At 41.0% G+C, this 24,870-nt stretch overlaps 1 protein-coding gene across 2 annotated transcripts in view; it reads left to right on the top strand.

Annotated features, from left to right (window-relative positions):
• The window catches only part of COL19A1 (collagen type XIX alpha 1 chain), a 1,307,565-nt gene that overhangs the window by 1,168,324 nt on the left and 114,371 nt on the right, over positions 1–24,870 (top strand). For both annotated transcript variants that reach the window (XM_075340245.1, XM_075340246.1), the window contains exons 46-47: positions 11,822–11,857; positions 11,982–12,026. In XM_075340245.1, coding sequence (XP_075196360.1) covers positions 11,822–11,857; positions 11,982–12,026 — 81 coding nt within the window. The remainder of the gene's footprint in view (positions 1–11,821; positions 11,858–11,981; positions 12,027–24,870) is intronic.

Below are 24,870 nucleotides of genomic sequence, written 5' to 3'. Positions count from 1 at the left end.
GAGTGTGAGTGTGTGTGTGAGTTTGTGTGTGTGTGAACACATGCGGAGTGCGGGAGGGGGCGGAACCGAGTGGTGAAGTGTCAGCCTCTTTGCACACTGTATCCAGGGTAAATATCGGGTAAAAGCAAAGCACTTTTTGCTTGGTTACCTGATATTTATCTTGGATACCAGCTTAGTGCAGGCTCCCTGCACCCGTAACACCTGTAAATATCGGGTAACTAACCAAAGCGCATTGCTTGGTTACCCGATGTTTATCCTGGTTACGGGGGCGGGGAGCCAGAGAGCGCATGCGCAGCGAAATCCTACGGATCGCGCTGCTCAAAAAACATTACATGCTGCGTTGCTCCCGCCCGGCAGTCAGTTAAAAAACGACTGACCGCGACGGAGCGGATGCAACACAGCATCATCAGTCACAATCCATCACTAATAGAAGCCTATGGGGAAAAACAGGATTCCTGCAAAATATTTTGCAGGATACCGTAATTCCTCAAGGCTACGGATTGTGACTGATGCAAAACAACGAAGTGTGAATTTAGCCTAAAACGCTTTTCAGAAAAGTATTTCATAGAAATTATAGGTAGAAAATCCGTCTGGAAATCATAGCCAGAGACAAGACTTCCTTCTTTCCAGCACTGCTGCGGGTGATTGACAGGTCTCTCACTACATCCACATCTACAAAATCCATTTTTTTCTGAAATGCTATAGCGTTTTAGAGACATATATACCTTCCAGTTATGCAGCAAAGCTCTGGATTCATGACGGTCACTGTTTGGGCATCATGAATCAGGTGACAAGTTCCCTTTAAACAGCTTGAATCTGTTTATAGGTTCCTCTTAAAGGGTTTTTGCTCCCCCATCTGAGAGCAGCATAATGTAGAGACAGAGACCCTGATTCCAGCAATGTGTCACTTACTAAGCTGTTTGCTGTCATTTTGACAAAATCACTGTTTCCTCTGCTGCAGATCTAGCAGTTATACAGAGCTCATGAATATGCTGGACTACCTGGCAGCACACCAAGTAGTCCTCTAATGATAATCTACTGTTGATTAAAAAGTTATTTTATCAAAATTATACTAATCCGCCAAGTCAGTGAAATATCGCTGGAATCAAAATCTCTACCCCTACATTATGCTGTTCTCAGATTAGGTGGCAAACACCTGGTGACAGATTCCCTTTAAAAGAAGTAATATAAGATGGAACAAGTGCACAGTGTTCATTTTATGAAGAAATTTTGTGGTTGTTTTTCAGGTGGATGCCGAATGGACCATGCTTCAAAATTACATCATTTGCACATACCTACTCCTATGCTGCTTTCAGATTAGGTGGCAAACACCTTGTGACATATTCCTTTTAAACAAAGCTTTTATTGATGTATTAATAATAGTAAGAATGGAGAGGGGTAGAGGCTCCAGGTATAATGCGGGCTTTACACGAGACTAGCTATCGTGCGATGCATCGTTGGGGTCACGGTTTTTGTGACGCACATCCGGCATCGTTCACGACGTCGTCTCGTGTGACACCTCTGAGTGACGCAGAATCACTCACAAATCGTGAGTCGTATACTCGTCGCTCAGTTTTAAAAAAATTGTTTCATTCGCTTTGACGCCGAACGTCCCTCCCCCTTTAGGAAGAGGATGTTCGCCTCCCACAGCGAGGTCACTCAGCAGATAAGTATGTGTGACGGGGGTTTCACGACTTTGTGCGACACGGGCAGCGATTTGCCCGTGACGCACAAACGACGGGGGTGGGTACGATCGATCATGAAATCGCACAATTGGTCGTCTCGTGTAAAGCAGGCATAAGACTATTTGCCACATATTACATTTTATACTTTGAAAAAAGGGAATATGTCAGCAGGCTTTTGATATTTATTCTGAGAGTAGCATAACATAGGGCAACAGACCCTGACTACAACAATGTGTCACTTTTTATGGTTTGTGCCATAGTTTCAATAAAATCAGTGTTTTATCAGCAAGAGATTATCACTGCCTGATTAGATTTTACATGCAGACCAGTCCAGCTAATCTGCATAACTCTGCCACGCCACTGAGTAACAGCTTTATGATTATTCACGGTGTATAGAGGAAGCTGAGAGTCAGGGGTGTGAGTGGGGTTTCATACAGCTCAGCTTTCTGACCACTGCTACATTTAGAACAGAGAAATTAGGAATCAGAACTACACCAAGCAATCCTGTAAGTGATAGATCACTAGAATCAGACCCTCTGCCCCTATATCAGGCCCCCTTCACACACCTGTATTTCCAGTACATGTGGCATACGATTTCACATGTACTGAAGACATGTTCACACGGACCCTCATTAAAATCTATGGGGATCTTCAAACTTCTGTGTTTTCACATGAACCAAGTGTCCATGTGAACCACTCATGTATCTGTGTGATCCACCTGGAGAAATGCCCGTGTTTCACCGGCAGCATGGATGACATCCGTGTGCCATCCATGTTTAACATGATAAAACATGAAACATGAGAAGCTTTGTAATTTCATTCTTCCTTTAATCCATATATTTTATTATTTTGTGTGTTGTTGCCTGATTTAGTAGAGTGGTTTATATTTAGTATTTCTGTTCTCCAGTCTCTGTCATATTGGTCCATCCTGGACAACCACTTTTAATGATCAGGTGATGACTGATAATCGCTTTCAGGCTACTTGGTTCTCCTTATTATCTATAGGGTGATACAGCATTCTAAGGGGTACTTCTCACATAGCGAGATCACTGCTGAGTGACAGGTTTTGTGACGTACCAGTGACCTCATTAGCGATCTCGCTGTGTGTGACACTAAGCAGCGACCTGGCCCCTGCTGTGAAATCGCTGATTGTTACACACTGTTCTGGATCATTTTTTGGTCATCAGGCTCCCGCAGGGCAGCACGCGTCGGTGTGTTTGACACCTTACCCAACGACCTCGTTCGCGACTCACGTAGGCGTACATCTTCGTTGTTTTCCGCGCCCTCTCTGTTCCGATTGGTGATCACTACTGCGTTTGGATTGGCTGCTTCCATCCTCTGTTCTGGCTTGTAGATCGCAGTACATTTCAGAGGGCTGAATTCACTTGTCCCGGACCGCGTGTAGTAGCAGATCGTAATACAGTCCATTCTGCATCGGGACTGTAGGATGGACAAGGATGGAGAAGGATGGAGGCGCTATTATGTTGCCTTCTCTAAAGGCAAGGCCGCCCAGTCACAACGCAGGTATGACCACCAATCTGAGCAGAGGGGGCGCGGAAAAGGCAATGTAGATGCACGCATGTATGTTACTAATCAAGATTTGAATCGTGCTATGTGACAGGGTCCCAGCGACTGCCATATCATTGCTGCATCGTTGGGAAGATCTGACTGTTTGACAGCTCACTAGCAACTCTGTAGCGATGTACCAGCGATCTTGACCAGGTCGCATCATGGTCGGAATCGCTGGTACATCGTTTAGTGTGACGGTACACTATTGTCCACTATCTTAAAGGGGTTATCTGAGAATGTGATAAAATTGGCCCAAATTACATCCCATCCTTATTACATATCAGGCCAGGTGGCGAACTTTAAACACCGCTAGAGAAATGTGAAAACTGTCAGAGGAGCAGCATAGTGATCAAACTTACGTCACTAAGAGGGTTTTTGTCTCCACCCTCAGTCCTTCTGCTCAGACAATCTCTGTCCCCTGCTGTAACACTGTCAGGCTGACTGAACAGAATAGATATACAAATAAGCACGATGGAGAATGAAGCAGAAGAAAAAAGATCAGTTATTCTCAGTCAGCAGAGAGATTTATTTTTCTCATGTCACAGCCCTGCTCCTGTTCACAATAATGCTCCTTTGGCAGTTGAGACACTTGTTGGGCTGTGCGTCTTCAGTGTGCACCCCATCACCTCATGTAACTAGGATGGTTTGCAGTTTGAAATATGTGACAAAAAAGTCAATTTTTATCACATTCCCTGAGAACCCTTTTAAGATAATGTATGTTAGTGAGTGTTATTTCTTTGGCATATCTGAATGCAGTATCACCTCATACATAATAGGGAGAACACAGCAGTCTGAAGGCTGCAATTCATCACCAACTGATCATTAATAGTGGCTGTCCAGGACTGACCGAGGTGACAGAGACCTGAGAACAGAACTACTACGGTAAATATCTAAAGATTTGTGCATATGACATAATTTTGAGACAAGGTCCGTCCAGCATCCACCTGAAAAACACCACAAAATTGCTTCATAAAAAGATCACTGTGCACATGTTCCATCTTATATCACTTCTTTTAAAGGAAATCTGTCACCAGTTTTTTAACCCCTTCACCCCGGGCCATATTCCGTTTTTCAGTTTCGTTTTTTTCTCCACTTCTTCCAAGAGCCATAACTTTTTTACTTTTCTGTTAATGGTGCCATATAATTACTTATTTTTTGTGTTACGAGTTGTACTTTTGAATGAAACCATTATATTTACTATATAGTGTACTGGAAAACGGGAAAAAATCCAACTGTGGAGAAATAGTGAAAAAAGTGAAAATGTTTTTTTTTTTTTTATTTACCACATTTACTATATGTTAAAACTGACATGTCAGTATGATTCCCCAGGTCAGAATGAGTTGGTAGATACCAAACATATATACTTTTACTTTTATCTAAGTGGTGAAAACAAATACAAAATTTGTCCAAAAAGAACAATAATACTTTTGTCGATATTTTCTGAGACCCTTTGCATTCTCGGTTTTCGGGATCTGGGGCTCAGTCATGGCTTATTTTTTGCATCATGAGCTGATGTTTTTAATTATACCATTTTTGCATAGGTGCAATGTTTTGATCACCTGTTATTGCATTTTAAAGAAATGTTGTGTTGAACAAAAAATGTAATTGTAGTGTTTGGAATTTTTTTCTCGCCATGCCGTGTACCAGTCGGATTAATTTTTCAGATTTTGATACATTCTGAATGTGGCTATACCAAATATGGGTATTGTTTTATTTGTTTTAAGGCTATGTGCCCACGGGAGAAAAACCTGCGGATTTATCTACGGAAAATCCACATTTTTCTGGATTTTCCAGATAAATCCGCAAGTTTCAGCATGTACAGACACTCCCCATGTTATCCTATGAGACATGGGGAGTGTCTGTGTCCATGCTGCAGATACGTGCGGCTGCGGAACATGCTGCGGATGTCCCGCAGCCGCACGTAATTGCATGTCAATTATTTCTGTGGAATTACCTGCGGAAATCCCGGCTCTCCACTATGGAGATAAAGGCCGGGACTTCCTTAAGTAAGCCGCCGCATGAATGTCCGCAGGTGTACCGCAGCTATTTCGCTGTACTACCGCAGCTAAAAATAGCTGCAGAGTCCGGCGAACTGCTGCGGGAAAAGCGCAGGACATACATATCCGCAGGTACAAACTCCCGTGGGCACATAGCTTAACTGTTTTATTTTCAATGGGGTGTAAAGGGGGGGTGATTTGAACTTTTAGTTTTTTTTTATTTTTTCATATTTTTTAAGAAAATTTTTTATTTATTTTACTAGTCCTCCTAGGGGACTTTAGCACTGCACAGTCCAATCAGTTCTGATTAAAGCAATGTTACACCCAAATTACACCACGGGCATTCCCCAGCATTGCACATACCCCAAAATCCCACCACAAGAGTCCTAGAAGCCTCGTATCCCATCCAAATCCCATCACAGATATCCTTCCAAATTTCTACACCTCCCAAATCCAAACACAGGCATTATAGACCCTCAAATCTCACCACAGACATTCCCTTAACATTATATACCCCCCTTCCCCTGCAAAATGTCACCACAGGCATACCCACAGCATTATAGTCCCTCAAATTCACAACACCCTTTGCCTCTTTTCACCTGCAGCTTCTTATTAATGCAGTGAACGAGGGCTAAAGAAGAAATAGAGTGTGCACATCACAACTCTTCTGAGTCCTGGTCACTCCGATTACGACGAACAGTGTGTGGTGCACCGAACCGGAAGTGACACCCACACGTGGCGGAAATTATGTCACACCCACCAGGAACCCATACATTCTAGCATCTGCTGTTGGTACTGCGCATGGCAGCCTCTTTAGCAGATGAGCAGTACATTGTTGAAAATTTCTTGAAAAATTATAGACAAGCTTTTTTCTGTCGAACATCAGATAATAGCTGAGTATTACGGTCTGTCCATAAATGTATGGACTTTTGGCAACCCAGCAGATAACAGGGTAGGTCTGAATACATTTATCTTAACTAACTCAACTTTTCAGACACAAACAATAATGAATGTGTGAATAGAGGGTTATTAATTAGAAGGAACCATAAATCACAAAATGTATTGCATAGTATCATACCTGCTTAATGAGATATCTATTTTGAATACACAACTACACTGGTTTCAAATATTTAAAAAAAATAAATAAATAAAAGTGTCCATATTACCATTAAGAGCATTGACCTTCAAAGTGACTTCCATCACACAAACATGCAGAAATTAGCAGACAAGATCAGAAAGCCCTAATTTAGAAAATACCAAATACTCGCACATAGAGATGGCCCTTGTAATGCTAAAATCAATATATATTTCTTACTTCCAATCTGATCCTACCAGCTTAGGTCAGAGTCTCTCTCTGTTTACTTTACAGTTCACAAAATTGAATTTTGTGGTATTTTTTTCTATTGGTCAAAATAGAAAAGAAAAAATGCAATATAATTAAAACATTTTCAAGGCAGTATTGCAGATATGTATAGTAAAATTTCTACAAAATCTAATAAACATTTTAAAACTCGACCTAAATATAACTCAAAACATTTCTTAGGGTATGTGCACGTGATGTGAGAATGATCATATGTATTTCTATGTAAAAAAAAAAAAAAAACTTGATGAGGGAATATTCAGGCTTCTAAACGTCTTTGAACCACTCTTAAGCGGGCTTCACACGCTGCAATATCATTAATGATGCCGGATGTGCGTCACTAACAATGTGACCCCAACGATAAAACATTAACGATATCGTAGCATGTAAAGCCCCCTTTAGGCTATGTGCGCACGTTGCGTCATGTCCCTGCAGAAATTTCTGCAGGAATTTGACAGCACATGCGCGCTTCAAATCGCTGCAGAAACACTGTGTAATGGATGCAGTGTTTCTGCAGAAAAAAAGCCAACTTCATGTGCTTTGGATGCAGCCTCTCCCATAGACAGAGTGGAAGCTGCATCCAAAACGCACGGAGTAATTGACATGTTGTTTTTTACAACGCAGCGATTTGGAACAAAATTTTGGCATCCAAATCGCTGCGCTCTCAAACGCAACATGCGCACGTCTCATGCACAATCGTCATAGATTGTGCTGGGGACGCAGGTCGCATGCATTTACGCTGCGGTGCAATACGCAGTGTAAATGCAATAGAAAATCTTTTGTCCACTTTCCGCTTGGCAGATGACCTATACTTTACAAGTCAATAAGACAGCTCAAAAAATACCAAGACGATTGGTTGGAGTTTTTTTGGAACATTTTAGCATTGTTTTTGTCTAAAATAAAATGTTAAAAGTTTCTTCATTAATTAATTGAGTGACAAAAACAACTAGAAAGTAACAATTAATAAAATAAAAAAACCCTGCAAAAAACACTGATGGTTAAAACTGTTACAAAAATGCTCAGGAAATGTCCAATTAAACTACACACAAGACACTGCAGCAAATAAACTCCAGAGTTTCCTGAAGTGTCTTATGAATTAAGCCATGCTGAGTAGCACCTTTTGTCTTTTGGGGTATGTCTCCAGCTTTGAACATCTAGAGCCAGAAATTTTTTTTCCATTCTTCTTTGCAAAATAGCTCCAGCTCAGTGAGGTTTAATGGAGACCATCTATAAACCGCAATTTTTAAATCTTGCCACATATTCTCAATGGGAGTTAGGTCTTGACCTTGACTGGGCCATTCAAGTACAGCAATATGTTTTGATCTAAAGCATTCCATTGTAGCTCTGGCAGTATGTTTAGAGTCATTGTCCTACTGAACGGTGAATCTAGGCCGCAATCTCAAGTCTTTTGCAGCCTCTAACAGGTTTTTCTTCAGGTTTGCTCTGTATTTAGCTCCATCCATCTCTCTATCAACTATGACCATCTTCCCTGTCTCTGCTGAAGCGAAGCATCCCCACAGTATGATGCTATCCCCACCATGTTTGTCAGTGGGCATAGTCTTCAGCCTGATGTGCAGTGTTAGAATTCCACTATCCATAGTGAACTGAGTGACTTCATCTGCTCACAGCCGTGTCCACATCACCAGTCAGTGATTTCTGGAGCCTACAGAGTGAACATGTTTTCCCTCTCTGCAGCCTTTGGATGTAGCAAAGTTGAGGATCGTCATGAGACTTTATATGGATTACATTGGATCTGCAGGGGTGTTTGGGGTGTTATTAAAGGGGTGAAAGAGGGTGTGTGTAATATATTTAAAAAAATATTTTTTTTGTGTAGGTGTTTTTTTTCTTTTCACTTCAAGGCTTAGTAATGGTGGTGTCTCATAGACACCTCCCAATTCTAATCCAGGGCATCATGACAGCTATCATTTTTTGACAAATCACAGCTGTCATTAACCCCTTAAATTACCCTGATTGCCACCACACCAGGGCAATCGGAATGAGTCAGGTAAAGTACCAGGATTGGTAAATCTAATGAGATGTGCTAATTCTGGTCAGCTGTGGGATGGTACTTGTGGAGGTGAATATCCATGGCTCCTAGCATCCTGATAATACAAGCTCCCACCTGTCTGCTTTACTTTAGCTGGGTATCAAAAATGGGAAGGACCAAACTCCATTTTTTAAAAATTATTTATTTACATAATTTAAAAAAGGTCCTAGGATCCCCTCTATTTTGATATCCAGCCACAGTAAATTTCACAGTTTGGAGCTGCAGCCTGTAGCTGTTGCTTACCCATGCTGGTATCAAAATATGGTGGGAGCTCACGTCATTTTTTAAATTATTTAGTTATTTCTGTTTACACAACCATACAGCAAACTGACTATAACCAATCACAGGCACGAACACAGGGTGGGGGGGTGTGTATTTCAGTCTTCAACCAATCACAAAACATGGGCACAGAGAGTGGACAGGGGAAACAGTGAATATTGATGACCCTTAATAAGCGTGCTCGGAAGAGAGTGTGACTGCAATGTGATCCTCTGGGAAACACGTATGTATGTATAGCTCTCCTGCTCTTACCATCATTTAAACTTCCAATTGTAGCCCCCTAGCGCTTACTTCAGCTATTTTACGGCCCAGATCTTCTCTTCCTAATTGACTTGTATGGGGTTCATTGTCCGGGGTCAAGTTTGGCTGCCGAACCCAACTTTTTTTTATTCTGTGCTGCTTCATCGAACCCGAATATCAACGAGTTTGCTCATTACTACTGAGTGGGGTCGAATACAAATGGATGTCACAATTTTTAGATTTATTTTGTTTAAATATTAAGAAAACCATGTATTATTTCCTTTACTTCACAAAACCTTGCTAGTTAGTGTTGGTATATCACAAAAATTCCCCCAAAAATATATTTACGTTTTTGGTGTAACATGAAAAAATGTAGAAAAGTTCATGGGGTGTAAATATTTTTTCAAGCACTGTAATATAGTAATACTAAGTGATGAGTGGGCGTGCTCACCACTGCTCAATATTCGATTGAGCATCTTGGTGCTTGTGTACACTTGTTACTTGAATGATAATAGGCGGTGCTCGAGTGAAAGCTTGAGTCCTCAATTGCATGTTTCACAGCTGTTAGACAGCCAATCAACATGCAGGGATTGCCTGTCATACACTGTAATACCGCAGCCATGTAGGCTACTGACATTACTGTGAGTGGCCAGCTGCAATGTGTCATCAGGGCTTATATGAGACCTGGGGGCGCGATGCTCGGCACACTCTCCTCTGGAAACAGTTTAGGGAGAGTTGATGTGGAAGGGAGAGCTTAGATTAGAGCAGCCATATAGGCAGTGTTGTACACCTGCAGCCATGTTTATCTTAATAATTAAATAAATAATTAAAAAACAGTGTCGAGTCCCTCTTATTTTTGATAACTAGCCAAGGTAAAGTAGATAGCTGTGGGCTGGTATTACCAGGCTTGAAGGTTCATGTTTATTTGGCCCTTCCCAGCCTAAATTTAGAAGCCTACAGCCACCCCAGAGTTTGCGCACCCATTAGTTGCATCAGTTCTGGCTATTTGCCTCGGCTTTTCCCAATTGCACTAGTGCATTGGCAATCAAGGTAATCATTTTGGGGGTTTATGTCAGCTGTGTAATGTCATCAAGCCCACGGGTTAGTAATGGAGAGGCGTCTATCAGACACTCCCATTACTTACACAATAAGTGTAAAGAGAAAAAAAACACACACAGGAAAAAATAGTATATTTGAATAAAGACTCCTCCACACTATTCCTTGTTCTCTCAATTTATTCCCAGCCTAAATATACTAGTCCACAGCTGCATCCATCAAATGCGCCAATTCTGGAGCTTTGCCCAGCTCTTCCTGATTTTTTCTGGTGTGGTGGCAATCAAAATAATATTTTTACCGTTGATGTCAGCTGTGAATTGTCTGCTGGCATCAAGTCCAGGGATTAGTAATGGAAAGGCATCTTTTAGAAGCCATTTTATTTATTTATTTATTAGGTTAAACAGGCTAAAGACTGTTTAGCCTGGTTCAACCTAATAAATAAATAAATCATTTTAAAAAAAACGGTATTTTTCATAAATGGCTAGGTAGAGCAGACAACTGGTAGCTGATATTATCAGGCTGGAAGGCTCATAATTATTTGACTCTGCCCAGCCTAAAAATAGCAGCCCGTAGTCGCATCAGAATTAGTGCATCAATTATGTCTGATGCCAGCTGTAATTACACAGCTGACATAAATCCCCAAAATTAATACCCTGATTGCCAATGCACTAGTCCAATTGGAAAGAGGTGAGGCAAAGGGCCAGAATTGATGCAACCAATTCTGAAGTGGCTGCAGGCTGCTAATTTTAGGCTTGGATTGGCCAAATAACCATTGACTTTCACAACCTGATAATACCAGTCCACAGCTGTATACTTTACCTTGGCTGGTTGTCAATGGGGAGGACTCCATGTTATTTTTAAAAATTATGTTTTACTTTACTTCCCAGCAACAATCTGGGATTCAGAGATGTGTCCGGGTGTCTTCCCCATGCTGTTCCTATTCAATTTGAGCACTGTTTCCTTCCATTTCAGCAAATTTCCTGCCCCCCAGCCCTCCTAGGGTGGTCTGCAGAAAAAAAAAGTTCCCCATTGACTTCCATTATATTCGTTACTCAAATTGAGCCTGTCCAAGCGTTGGACCTGCTCAATTCGATTAACAAGCACTCGAACAATTTAGTGCTCACTCATCACTAATAATAATGATAACTAAAGATTTTTATTGCTCAAATACATTTTAACCATAATATATTTGAGAATGTTATTATTACGGATACCTTTACTAGTTATATTATAGTGTTATTTACTGCAGTGTACTTAATGGAGTTCCTCAAAGACTACAGGCAAGCATTATATGAACTCCATTTTGTATTATTTCCACTCATAAGCTTTTCTCTATTTACTAAATAAAGTAACATTTCCATGGTAAAAAACCCTCAATTTTAGATAAATTTTATTTTGTTTGTGATACAAGATTTCTATCAGTTTTTGCAACTTGCAGACTTTGATAAATAGTCACTATAATCACCCTTACTGGGTACACAGTGTGTGCTTTTTCATAGCTTGATGAGGAAGGAGAACTGATGATCTAAAACTCATGTGCAGCTATGCAATGCAATTCAACGACTAAAATTCCATATATCATTTCTAGGGAAGAAACGGAAATGATGGATTACCAGGTTCAACGGTGAGTCATGTTTAATTTCATTGCTTGTAATAACTTCAGTGAACAAACAATAACATTTCTGTTGCAATTTTCTTTCTTTTTTTCTCCAAAATCTTTTAAATAAATAACTCTTTTTATATTTCAGGGAGCGCCAGGAAGGCCAGGTGACAGAGGTCCAAAAGGAGAACGTGTACGTTTTTAAAAACATTTTCTAGACTAACATCTGTATCAATAGCTAAACCAACAGAGATCAGTTTAACGTGTCAACACCTTTGACATATTAGAATTAGTGGTCATTACATTTTACTTACTGTTCACGTGGGAAAAATGTTACGGTGAAAAATGTACACACTGCTTCTAAAACACTATTAATAAAGGCCAGGAAAGGCAATACGTTCATGAGTTGTTTCGATGCCACAGAGGTCCAAATACCCTACTTCCCTTTACACAGATATAGGGGTAAACTGTTCATCCAGCATAAAACATCCATTTACGGTATGTGCCGATTAAGTCTAAAATGTATTTGAAGAATGGTTGGAGCTGTATTTTTCTGATAATGAAAGTCCCTTGCTTTTCTTGCTTTGAAGTCAGATAATTCAATTCTGGCTGCATGCAGTCAACACTAAATGAGCTTTTTGATCATGGATTTATACTGTCGTTATTGAACTCAACAATAAATCTATATACACAGCAATATTTAAAGAGTTTGGCACATTAAAATATTTATTAACTATAATCTGATGGCTTGGTGTCCCAATATTTACAGTAACAGGGGTCCTGATTTCCCATTCCACTGTGTATACAGTGATCAGGAAGACAGAGATGGTAATAAATCACCTCTGCCTTCATTATCTGACAGCTGCCTGCCTGCTCCCGATCTCAAGTAGCTACATATCCTGCAATGGCATTTTAGAACCACACTGGGTAATATGTGGACAGCTAGGATGTTTAAGTCTATGGGTGCTCCACAAACAGTTCAAGATATGAAAAATAAAAAAAAATGCTATACAAAAAAATCAAAATAATCCCCCTTTTCCCTCTTTTTTTATTTAAATAAATGAAAAATAAATGTGTTGTTGCTGCATCTGTACAAGTTCAATCTCTCAAAATATAAAATAAAATAATGTATATGGTAAAAGACAAAGAGAAAATGAAATAAAATTCCACAATTGCGTTTTGTTTTGTGTCGCAACAGGTCCAGCAAATATAATACATTAAATTAAATGTCATTTATACCTCAAAATACAGCTTTCAAATAAGAAAACAAGCCTTAACCCAGCTTCATCGGCTGAAAAATGTAAATTTTATGAAGAAAACAAAGACACAAACCAATTTATTTTTACAATTTTTTTTAACACCTAAGTAAAATGTTACACTTTTAATATCACCATAATTGAACTCACCTGGAGAATCAGATCACAAGGTCATTTTTACTACACAATGAACAACCTAATAGCAAAACTCAAAAAACAATAGTAGAAATGGGGGGAAGGGTTCATCATTGACTGTTTTTTTTTTTATAGTTTTCCCATGCATTGCATGGCGAAAGGACTGGTGTTATTTAAAACTACAACTTATCCTACAAAACCGACCCTTCATACGTCGAGATCAATTGAAAAATATCTTATAGGACATTTTATATTAAAACTGTAGGCAGCAAACCACAAAGGGACACATGGAAATGATAAATAAAGAAACACGTAAAAAAAAACTAGAATATGTGTTAAACTTTACTATTCTTTTATTTTGATGACATCTTTACACATTCTTTGCATTCTATCAAGCAGCTTCATCAGGTGATCACCCGGAATAGCTTTACTAAAAGGAGTTCCCAAAAGTGCTGAGTACTGATTGGCTGCTATACCTTCACCTTGTTGTCCAACTCATCCCAAACTGTCTCAGTTTGATTGAGGTGCATGACTGTCAAGGCCATGACATCCTACACAGCACTCTATAACTCACCTACTTAATTACGTAGTCCTCACATAGTCTGGAAGTGTGTTTTGGGTAAATGTCTTGTGGGAACACAAATGAAGGTGCCACTAACTACAAACCAGATGAGATGGCATTGCAGAATGCTGTGGTTGCCATACTGGGTGTCTCTTTCATTTTGGAAAAAATCACCAACAGTGTCAAAAGCAAAGCACCATCACATTTCCCCCTTTATGCTTCATAGTGGGCAAACATCCACTCATTTTTCTTTCCTATGTCTCAAAAAGAAATGGCAATTGGCACCAAATTTTTCAAATTTTGACTCCTTGTATGTCCAGTCTTTGTATTGCTTGGCGCTTTTTTTTGTTTGCTGTCCTCAGTAGTTGCTTCTTTAGAGCAATTCAACCATAAAGGCCAGTTTTGACTTTGGTAGTCAGTTTGCCTTTGAATAGTTGATGTTGAGATATGTCTGCTTCTTCATTTTTGTACATGATTATTAAGGGTTGTCATCAGTGGTGCTGCCAATTTGCCATTTCTGAAGCGTGTAACTGATGAACATATGCTCTGCAGCAGAGGTAATTTTTGGTCTGCTTTTATTGGAGGGGACAAGACCTAGTTTCCTCATAGGATTTGATGGTATTAATGACTGCACTTTTAGGATACCTTAAAGTTTCTAGCAATTTTATAAATAGACTGACCTTTACAAGTATTTTTTGGATTTTCATTCCTCTTAGTTGAGTAGTTCTTCTGCCTTAAAACACTTGTAAAATAGGGCTCAGCACACTATGAAACTAAGTACAGTGGAACCTTCATTAACGAGAACAATCCGTTCTAGGAGTGTGCTTGTTAACCAAGTTACTCGTCTAGCAAAGCAAGATTTCCCATAGGAAATCATTGCAATGCAGGCAATTCGTTCCACAACATGTTAAATGTCCCATCCTGGTCCCCTATTGTGCCATTCAACATACATACAAACACGCACAAACACACACAGAAACAAACACACACACACATATTATACTCACCTTACCTTTCGTTCCATCGCCGGCCTACTGATTCTTGTAATTCGCCGGTACAGGATGTGTAATCATCGCGACCGATGCCAGGACTTCCACTGCCAGAGCGCTGACGTCAAAGGCAAGAGCTGCTTGCTTCTGATTGGTCAGTGTTCTGCTTCTGAGTAGCGGCTGACAGCGGAAGTTGTTCCCTCGTCGCGATGGCTACCGATACACATCCTGTAGCGGTGAACTACAAGAACCGTGAGGCCGACGATAGAACGGAAGGTAAGGTGAGCATAAAATGTGTGTGTTTGTGCGTGTTTGTGCGTGTTTGTGTGTATTTGTGCGTGTTTGTGTGTGTTTGTGCGTGCTTGTGTGTTTGTGTGGACTGCAAGAGCGTGTTAGAGCGCGGTGGATGTATGGAACCGGAAGTGTGTGCGGTGAGTATTTTGCTCATATGGCAAAGCTTGCTCATAAAATGAGTTACAAATTACAGCAAGCTTTGCTCGTTAAGCGAAATACTCACTAACTGGGTTACTCGTTAACCGAGGTTCCACTGTACTAACACTGCCTTTGCAAAACGCATGTTATGGTTGTAAACACTTTTTGAAGGCCAGGACATATGCTGTTATGAAGGATATAAGCCACTCTCCACTGCCTTATTTGTCACACCAGAACTGGTGTGAATATTTACTTAAAAAATTGAGGATGTGTTCAATACTTATTTCACTAACTATATATACAGTCATGGTTGAAAATGTTGGCACCCTTGAAATTATTCCAGAAAGTGATTTATTTCTCCCAGAAAATTATTGCAATTACATATGTTTTGTTAATACCATGTTTATTTCCTTGCTGTATATTGGAACAACAGAAAAAAGCAGAGAAAAAAAAATGCAAATTGGACATAATTTCACACAAAACTCCAAAAATAGGACAGGCAAAATTGTTGGCACCATCAACTTAATATTTAGTTGCACACCCATTGGAATAAAAAGCTACAATTAATTGCTTCCTATAATCATAAACAAGCTTCTTAAACTTCTCAGAATTTCAGACCACTCTTTCTTTGCAAACTGCTCCAGGTCTCAAATATTTGAAGAACAGCAGTTTTAAGATCTTTCCACAGGTGTTCAATGGGATTTAGATCCAGACTCATTGCAGACCACTTCAGAACTCTCCAACACTTTGTTTCCATCCATTTCTTGATACTTCTTGAAGTATGTTTGGGGTGATTGTCCTGTTGGAAGATCCATGACCATGGACGCAAACCCAGCTTTCTGACACTGTGAACTACATTGCAACTCAAAATACTTTGGTAATCTTCAGATTTCATGATGCCTTGCACACAGTCAAGACACCCATTGCAAGAGGCAGCAAAGCAATTCCAAAACATCTTTCAACCTTCACTATATTTCACTGTAAATATTGTGTTCTTTTCTTTGTAGGCTTCATTCCATTTTCAGTAAACAGTAGAATGAGGTGCTTTATCAAAAAGCTCTAACTTGGTCTCATCTGCCATCAAGATGCCTTCACAGAAGGATTTTGTCTTATTCACGTATATTTTGGTAAACTTTTTCATGTCTCTATGTCAGCAGAGGTCCTCCTTAGTCTCCTGCAATAGCATTTAATTTCATTCAAATGTCTCCGGATAGCTCGCGCTGGCACTGATGCACCTTGAGCCTTTAGGATAGCTTGAATTTCTTTTGACCTTGATTAGGGCTACTTATAGAGATGAGCGAACCGGTCCCGGTTCGGCTCGAGGCCGGTTCGCCGAACGGGGGTCCCGTTCGAGTTCGGTTCGTCGAACGTTTGACGAACCGAACTCGAACGTATAGGCTATAATGGAAGGCAATCACAAACACATAAAAATGCATTATAAATGTACACAAACAGTTAATAAACATTGCCATAACACTTACCGGTCCTCGCGATCCCTTCTGCACTCTGTCTCCTGCCGCTATTCCATCCGATGATCGCTGAATCCTCCCGGTGACCTGCACTGCCAGCAGAGATGCAGGACCTATCGTGACATCAAAATAGCCATGTGACCAGTTACGTGGCTATTATCTCATTGGCTACAGACTGGTCACATGACTATGAAACGTCATGTAGGACCTGCGAGTGCATCTCTCCGGTACATGGTGCACATATGTGTATCGCCGTGTACCGGCGACATGCTCTAACCACACGGTCGACTCCCCGTTCCGTTAGGGACCGGCTGACACAGCCGGTCATTAACGGAGATCACCGTTGCCATAGCAACGCAGTTAGCGGTGACGTCACCGCTAACCGCGGCTCCGAGATCACCGTTGCTATGGTAACGCGTCTGTCAGCGTTACCGCTGTTACCGCTAGCAGCCAGCACTGATCACTCACGGAGTGAAGGCTGCACGCTGCTTCCCGATTGTAGTGATGATTGTAGTGAGGATGAGGTTCCCCAGCCCATGATGGGCTGGTGAATCTCATCCTCACTACAATCGTCACTACTACTACACTAGAAAGAAAGAAGACAGAAGAGCAGGATTGTGGAGGGCTGACAGGGGGTAATAAAGATGGAGTCTCTAATGTGTCTGTGTATTTATTTCTATTAAAGTATTTTTTCTCTGTGTGGTGTCTTTTTTTTAACCCTTTATTGGAGATTCTTAATGGCCGGGTCAAACGTGCCTGACATTAAGAATCTCTGGCTTAATACTGGCTAGTAAAACAAAGCCAGTATTAACTCATGATTACCCAACAAGCCACCCGGCTCCAGGGCTGTTGGAAGAGTTGGATACAGCAACAGATGATGGCGCTTCTATGAGAGCGCCATTTTCTGGGATGGCTGCGGACTGAAATCCGCAGTAGAGGCGCCCAGAAACCTCGGGCTAACCTGTGCTGCGGATTCCAATCCCCAGCTGCCTAGTTGTACCCGGCTGGACACAAAAATGGGGCAAAGCCCACGTCATTTGTTTTTTAATTATTTCATGAAATAAGTGAAATAATTAAAAAAAAACGGGCTTCCCTATATTTTTGGTTCCCAGCCAGGTACAAATAGGCAACTGGGGGTTGGAGGCAGCCCGTGGCTGCCAGCTGTACCTGGCTAGCATACAAAAATATGGCGAAGCCCACGTCATTTTTTTGGTGGGCAAAAAAATTCTGCATACAGTCCTGGATGGAGTATGCTGAGCCTTGTAGTTCTGCAGCTGCTGTCTGCTCTTCTCCATACAGACAGACAGCAGCTGCAGAACTACAAGGCTCAGCATACTCCATCCAGGACTGTATGCAGAAGTTTTTTGCCCCCTGAAAAAATTATGTGGGCTTCGCCATATTTTTGTATGCTAGCCAGGTACAGCAGGCAGGTACGGCTGCCCCCAACCCCCAGTTGCCTATTTGTACCCGGCTGGGAACCAAAAATAAAGGGAAGCCCTTTTTTATTATTTCATGAATTTCATGAAATAATTAGAAAACAAATGACGTAGGCTTCGCCCCATTTTTGTGTCCAGCCAGGTACAACTAGGCAGCTGGGGATTGGAATCCGCACCACAGGTTGGCCTGAGCTTTCTGGGCCCCACTGCTGCGAATTGCAGTCTGCAGCCGCCTCAGAAAATGGCATTTTCATAGAAGCGCCATCTTCTGGCGCTGTATCCAACTCTTCCAGCACCTGCCTGCTATACCTGGCTAGCATACAAAAATATGGCGAAGCTCACGTCCTTTTTTTGTAGTTTTTTGGCAAAAAAAATAAAAAATGCTTCCCTGGATTTTCCATTGCCAGTGAAGGTAACACCAAGCAGTGGGGGTTAGCAGCCAGTAGCTGCTTGGATTACCCTTACCTAGCAATACAAAAAATGCAGCGGGAGCCCATATATATTTTTTTTAATTATTTATTTAAATAACTAAAAATAAAATGGGGCTTCCCTGTATTTTGATTGCTGGACATCACAGTGCTGTAAAAATAAATCTTTAAAAAAATGACGTAGCGCTCCACGGTATTTTTGATTCTCAGAGCAGATAAAGCAGACAGCTATGGGTTGCCACCCCCATCTGCCTGCCGTTACCTTGGTTGGCAATCAAAATACAGGGAAGCCCATTAATTTTTTCTATTTAAAAAATAGTTAAAAAAAAAAAATGACGTTGGGTCCCCCCATTTTTGATAGCCAGCTAGGGTAAAGCAGACGGCTGTAGCCTGAAAACCACAGCTGGCAGCTTTACCGTGGTTGGGGATCCAATGTGGAGGTCCCCTCAGGCTCTTTTTTATAATTATTTTATAAATATTAATAATTAATTACACAATAAAAGTAGGGTCCCCCCCAAATTTGATCACCAGCCAAGGTAAAGCGGACAGCTGTGGTCTGGTATTCTCAGGGTGGGAAGGTCCATAGTTATTGGGCCTTCACATCCTAAAAATAGCAGGCCGCAGGCACCCCAGACGTGGCGCATCCACTAGATGCGCCAATCCTGGCGCTTCACCCCAGCTCATCCCGTGCCCTGGTGCAGTGGCAAACGGGGTAATAAATCGGGTTGATACTAGCTGTAAAGTCACCTGAGATCAAGCCCAGCAGTTTGTGATGTCATGGCGTCTATTAGATACCCAACATCATAAACTGTCAGTACTAACAAAAACAAAAAATCGACAAAAGAAATTTATTTGAAAAAACAGTCCCCAAAACATTTCCTCTTTCACCAATTTATTGTAAGAAAAAAAATAAAGGGGTCCCACGACGACTCTGGACCGTCTAGAATATGGGGGAGAGACACTCAGGGAACGTATCCCCCATTTTCTAGGAGTGCGGACCCTTCATGTGAGGAGTGTGGGTGCAATGAATCTGCACTCACTCTCCCCGGGTCCACAGCAGCAGAGTCCATGTCGTAATGGTTGCTACCAAAGCTGCAATGCCCTGCTCATGAAGTAAGGGCATGCCTAATCAGGAGAACTACTGTAGAGGAAGCTCTGCTCACTGGTATATAGGTGCTCAGAGATAATAATAGATAAAATTAGTGAGTAACCTCGGCACTCTATATCTCCCAGACTAAGTCAGTAAGTCACAATGGATAGTAATGCAAAATCACTCTTTATTGGTCCGTATTAAGAACATTTTTTTTTTCATAAGCATATATGTTTTTGTCCAAAACAAGTTACAAATGACGTTTCGGCCTGAGCCTTCGTCAGATTGGACTTATCTGCATGTAATCATGAAAAATGACAATAATCAGTATCACATAAGAGTGAGAGAACAATAACATAAACTCGAACAATGTAGAGGTACAATTGGGATGCAGCAAAAAAATTGCAACACAGCAAGAAATGAAACACATGATACAAATGTCATAATACAGTACAAGGACAATATAGTAATGACAAATATGGGGTCAGAGTAGACTTAGACAGCTCTGGTACGAAAGAGATGTCAATCATAAAGTAACATGTGCAGTAGGTGTAGAGCTACAGTATGCATGGCAGAGCTAATGGGTAGACCGACCATAGAAAAAGAACGGAGAAAAAGTGGAGAAAAAGTGGAGAAAAAATGTAGAAAAAGTGGAGAAAAAGTGGAGAAAAAGTGGAGAAAAAGTGGAGAAAAAAATGTAGAAAAAGTGGAGAAAAAGTGGAGAAAAAGTGGAGAAAAAGTGGAGAAAAAGTGGAGAAAAAATGGAGAAAAAGTAGAGAAAAAGTGGAGAATAAGTGGAGAATAAGTGGAGAATAAGTGGAGAAAAAGTGGAGAATAAATGGAGAAAAAGTGGAGAAAAAGTGGAGAAAAAGTGGAGAAAAAGTGGAGAAAAAGTGGAGAAAAAAATGGAGAAAAAGTGGAGAAAAAGTGGAGAAAAAGTGGAGAATAAGGGGAGATAAAGTGGAGAAAAAGTGGAGAAAAAGTGGAGAAAAAAATGGAGAAAAAGTGGAGAAAAAGTGGAGAAAAAGTGGAGAAAAAAATGGAGAAACAGTGGAGAAAAAGTGGAGAATAAGTGGAGAAAAAGTGGAGAAAAAGTGGAGAAAAAGTGGAGAAAAAAATGGAGAAACAGTGGAGAAAAAGTGGAGAAAAAGTGGAGAAAAAGTGGAGGAAAAAGTGGAGAAAAAGTGGAGGAAAAAGTGGAGAAAAAGTGGAGAAAAAGTGGAGAAAAAGTGGAGAAAAAATGGAGAAACAGTGGAGAAAAAGTGGAGAAAAAAATGGAGAAACTGGAGAAAAAGTGGAGAATAAGTGGAGGAAAAAGTGGAGAAAAAGTGGAGAAAAAAATGGAGAAACAGTGGAGAAACAGTGGAGAATAAATGGAGAAAAAGTGGAGAAAAAAATGGAGAAAAAGTGGAGGAAAAAGTGGAGAAAAAGTGGAGAATAAATGGAGAAAAAGTGGAGAAAAAGTGGAGAATAAGTTGAGAAAAAAATGGAGAAAAAGTGGAGAAAAATTCGAGAAAAAGTGGAGAAAAAAATGGAGAAACAGTGGAGAAACAGTGGAGAATAAATGGAGAAAAAGTGGAGAAAAAAATGGAGAAAAAGTGGAGGAAAAAGTGGAGAAAAAGTGGAGAATAAATGGAGAAAAAGTGGAGAAAAAGTGGAGAATAAGTTGAGAAAAAAATGGAGAAAAAGTGGAGAAAAATTCGAGAAAAAGTGGAGAAAAAAATGGAGAAACAGTGGAGAAACAGTGGAGAATAAATGGAGAAAAAGTGGAGAAAAAAATGGAGAAAAAGTGGAGAAAAAGTGGAGAAAAAGTGGAGAAAAAGTGGAGAATAAATGGAGAATAAATGGAGAAAAAGTGGAGAAAAAGTGGAGAAAAAGTGGAGGAAAAAGTGGAGAATAAATGGAGAAAAAGTGGAGAAAAAGTGGAGAATAAGTTGAGAAAAAAATGGAGAAAAAGTGGAGAAAAAGTGGAGAAAAAGTGGAGAAAAAAATGGAGAAAAAGTGGAGAAAAAGTGGAGAAAAAGTGGAGAAAAAGTGGAGAAAATGTGGAGAAAATGTGGAGAAAAAGTTGAGAAAAAAATGGAGAAACAGTGGAGAAAAAGTGGAGAATAAATGGAGAAAAAGTGGAGAAAAAGTGGAGAAAAAAGTGGAGAAAAAGTGGAGAAAAAATGGAGAAAAAGTGGAGAAAAAAATGGAGAAAAAGTGGAGAAAAAGTGGAGAAAAAGTGGAGAAAAAGTGGAGAAAAAAATGTAGAAAAAGTGGAGAAAAAATGGAGAAAAAGTGGAGAAAAAATGGAGGAAAAGTGGAGCCCCCTTTGGTGCCTTTCATGTGGCACTAAGGGGTGCTTAGCTTTGTATTTAGCCAAAAAAAATGAAAAAAAAAATGACGTAGGGTTCCCCCTAGTTTTGTAGCCAGCTAGGGTAAAGCAGACGGCTGCAGCCTGCAGACCACAGCTGGCAATCTCACCTTGGCTGGTAATCCAAAACTGAGGGCACCCCACGCTGTTATTTTAAATTAAATAAATAATTTAAAAAAAAAACAAGTAGGGGTCCCCCAAAATTGGATTACCAGCCAAGGTAAAGCAGACAGCTGGGGCCTGATATTGTCAGACTAGGGAGGTCCATGGTTATTGGACTCTCCCCAGCCTAAAAATAGCAGGCCGCAGCCGACCCAGAAGTGGCACATCCATTAGATGCGCCAATCCTGGTGCTTCGCCCCAGCTCATCCCGCGCCCTGGTGCGGTGGCAAACGGGGTAATATATGGGGTTAATACCAGATGTGTAATGTCACCTGGCATCAAGCCCTGGGGTTGGTGAGGTCAGGCGTCTATCAGATACCCGACATCACCAACCCAGTCAGTAATAAAAAAAAATAGACGACAACCACATTTTTATTTGAAAAAACACTCCCCAAAACATTCCCTCTTTAACCAATTTATTAGAATGAAAAACAAATCCAGGTCTGGTGTAATCCAAGGGGTTGCCATGACGATCCACACTGTCCCAGTCAATGAAGAGCAGGATGTTCCCCATTGGCTGGGAGAGCAATGCAGTGACCTGAGCTAACATCAATGGGTCAGCCCAGGTCACTGCAGGGGATGACAAGTGCTGCTGTCAGCGAGGTACATTACCTGCGCTGATCTCCTGCACTGCTGACAGCCCCTGTCACTGAGTTCAATGACCGGCGCCTTCACAGCCAAATATCGCGAGAGGCCCGTGACGTCACCGCTAGTCAGTCTCGGGTCAGAAGCGAGAGGTGATGTGACAAGCGGCGGCCATGGAGGACAGTGACAGCGCTGAGGTCGGGATGGCGGGACTTCATTACCGCAGGTAAGCCGAGCGGGACCATGTGTGTGTGTGTGTGTGTGTGTATGTATGTGTACATGCCGCGGGCAGGAGGGGGCGGAGCGAGCTGAGCGGGGAAGTGTGGGCTTCCTGCATGTAACTAGGATAAACATCGGGTTACTAACCAAAGCGCTTTGCTTGGATACCCGATGTTTATCTTGGTTACCAGCTTGTGGCAGGCTGCCAGCGATGGCTCCTGCACACTGTAGCTGTAAAAAGCCCTGCTTTTTGCTGCTGGAACCGTTCTCGAACGTATCTAGAACTATCGAGCTTTTGCAAAAAGCTCGAGTTCTAGTTTGATCTCGAACAGCCCCCAAAATCACTCGAGCTTAGAACTGGAGAACCGCGAACCGCGAACCGCGCTCAACTCTAGCTACTTATCTACCAGTCAGACTATTTTGCACTGCAACCTTTCAGCAACTTTCTCTGCTGTCCATATCCAGTGAGATTACCTACAAAGCCATGGTTTGTAAACTTCTTGATTATGTTGCACACCGTAGACAAAGGAACATCATGATTTCTGGAGATGGAATTGTATCCTTGAGATTGTTGATATTTTGCTACAAGTTTGGTTCTCAAGCACTCAGACAGTTCTCTTCTCCTCTTTGTGTTTGTCATGCTTAGTGTGGCACACACAGACACACAAAGCAAATATTGAGCCAGCTTCTCCCCTTTTTATCTGGTTTCCGGTGTGAATTTCATATTGCCCACACCTATTACTTACCTCAGTCCAGTTTGAATGAGCATCACATGCTTGAAAAAAAGTTGTTTACCCACAATCTTTAGAAAGGCAGCAACAATTCTGTCCAGCCCATGTTTGATGATTTGTGTGAAATTTTGTCGAATTTGCTTTTTTTCCCCTGTGTTTTTTGTGTTGTTCCAATACACATATAGGAAGTAAACATGTGTACAACAAAACATCTGTAATTGCAATAAATGTTCGGGAGAAATAGTTCATTCTCTGGAACAACTTCAGGGGTGCCAAATGACTGTATACTATATATATATATATATATATATATATGTATATATATATATATACACACACACACACACACACACACACACACACACACACACACACACACACAGAGATAACCCTTCACATTTCTGTAAGTATTTTATTATATCTCTTCATGGGACAACGCTGAAGATATGACACTTTGATACAGTCTAAAGTAGTCAGTGTACAGCTTGTGTAACAGTGGAAATTTGGTGTACCCTCTAAATACCATAACCCACAGCCATTGATGTTAAAACTGCTTAAAACAAAATTGAGTAAACTGTTTAGCAAAAATAGCAAATTAGTCATTTTACCTCACCGGTGTCATGTGACCCATTAGTGTTACAAGGTCACAGGTGTGAATGTAGGAAGAAAGGAACTCTCTTCTAAAGATGATGCACAAGAAAGCCCATAAATAGTTTGCTGAAGACTATGGACATGATTTACTGGGACCATGTCCTGTGGTCTGATGAGACCAAAATAACGTATTTGGTTTAGATGGTGTCAAGCATGTATGGCAACATCCAGGTGAGAAGTCAAGCATGGTGGTGGGAGTGTCATGGTTTGGGCTGCATGAGTGCTGCCAGCTGTGGGGAGCTACAGTTCATTGACTGAACCATGATTGACAGCATTTACTGAGACATACTGAAGCAGAACATGATCCCCTCCCTTTGAAATCTGGGCCTCAGGGCAGCATTTTAACATGCTAATGAACCCAAACAAACCTCTAAGATTACAACTGTCTTGCTAAGGAAATTGAAGGTAAAGGTCCTGTAGTGGCCAAGCATGTCTCCAGACCTAAAACCTATTGGGCATCTGTGGGGCAGTCTCAAACAGAAGGTGGAGGAGCACCAGGTCAGTGGAAACCTGTGAAGCTATAGTAAACTCCATGA

Source organism: Anomaloglossus baeobatrachus, chromosome 3, assembly GCF_048569485.1.
Source record: "Anomaloglossus baeobatrachus isolate aAnoBae1 chromosome 3, aAnoBae1.hap1, whole genome shotgun sequence".
Lineage (NCBI taxonomy): Eukaryota > Metazoa > Chordata > Amphibia > Anura > Aromobatidae > Anomaloglossus > Anomaloglossus baeobatrachus.
This window is presented reverse-complemented; position numbering and strand designations above follow the sequence as displayed.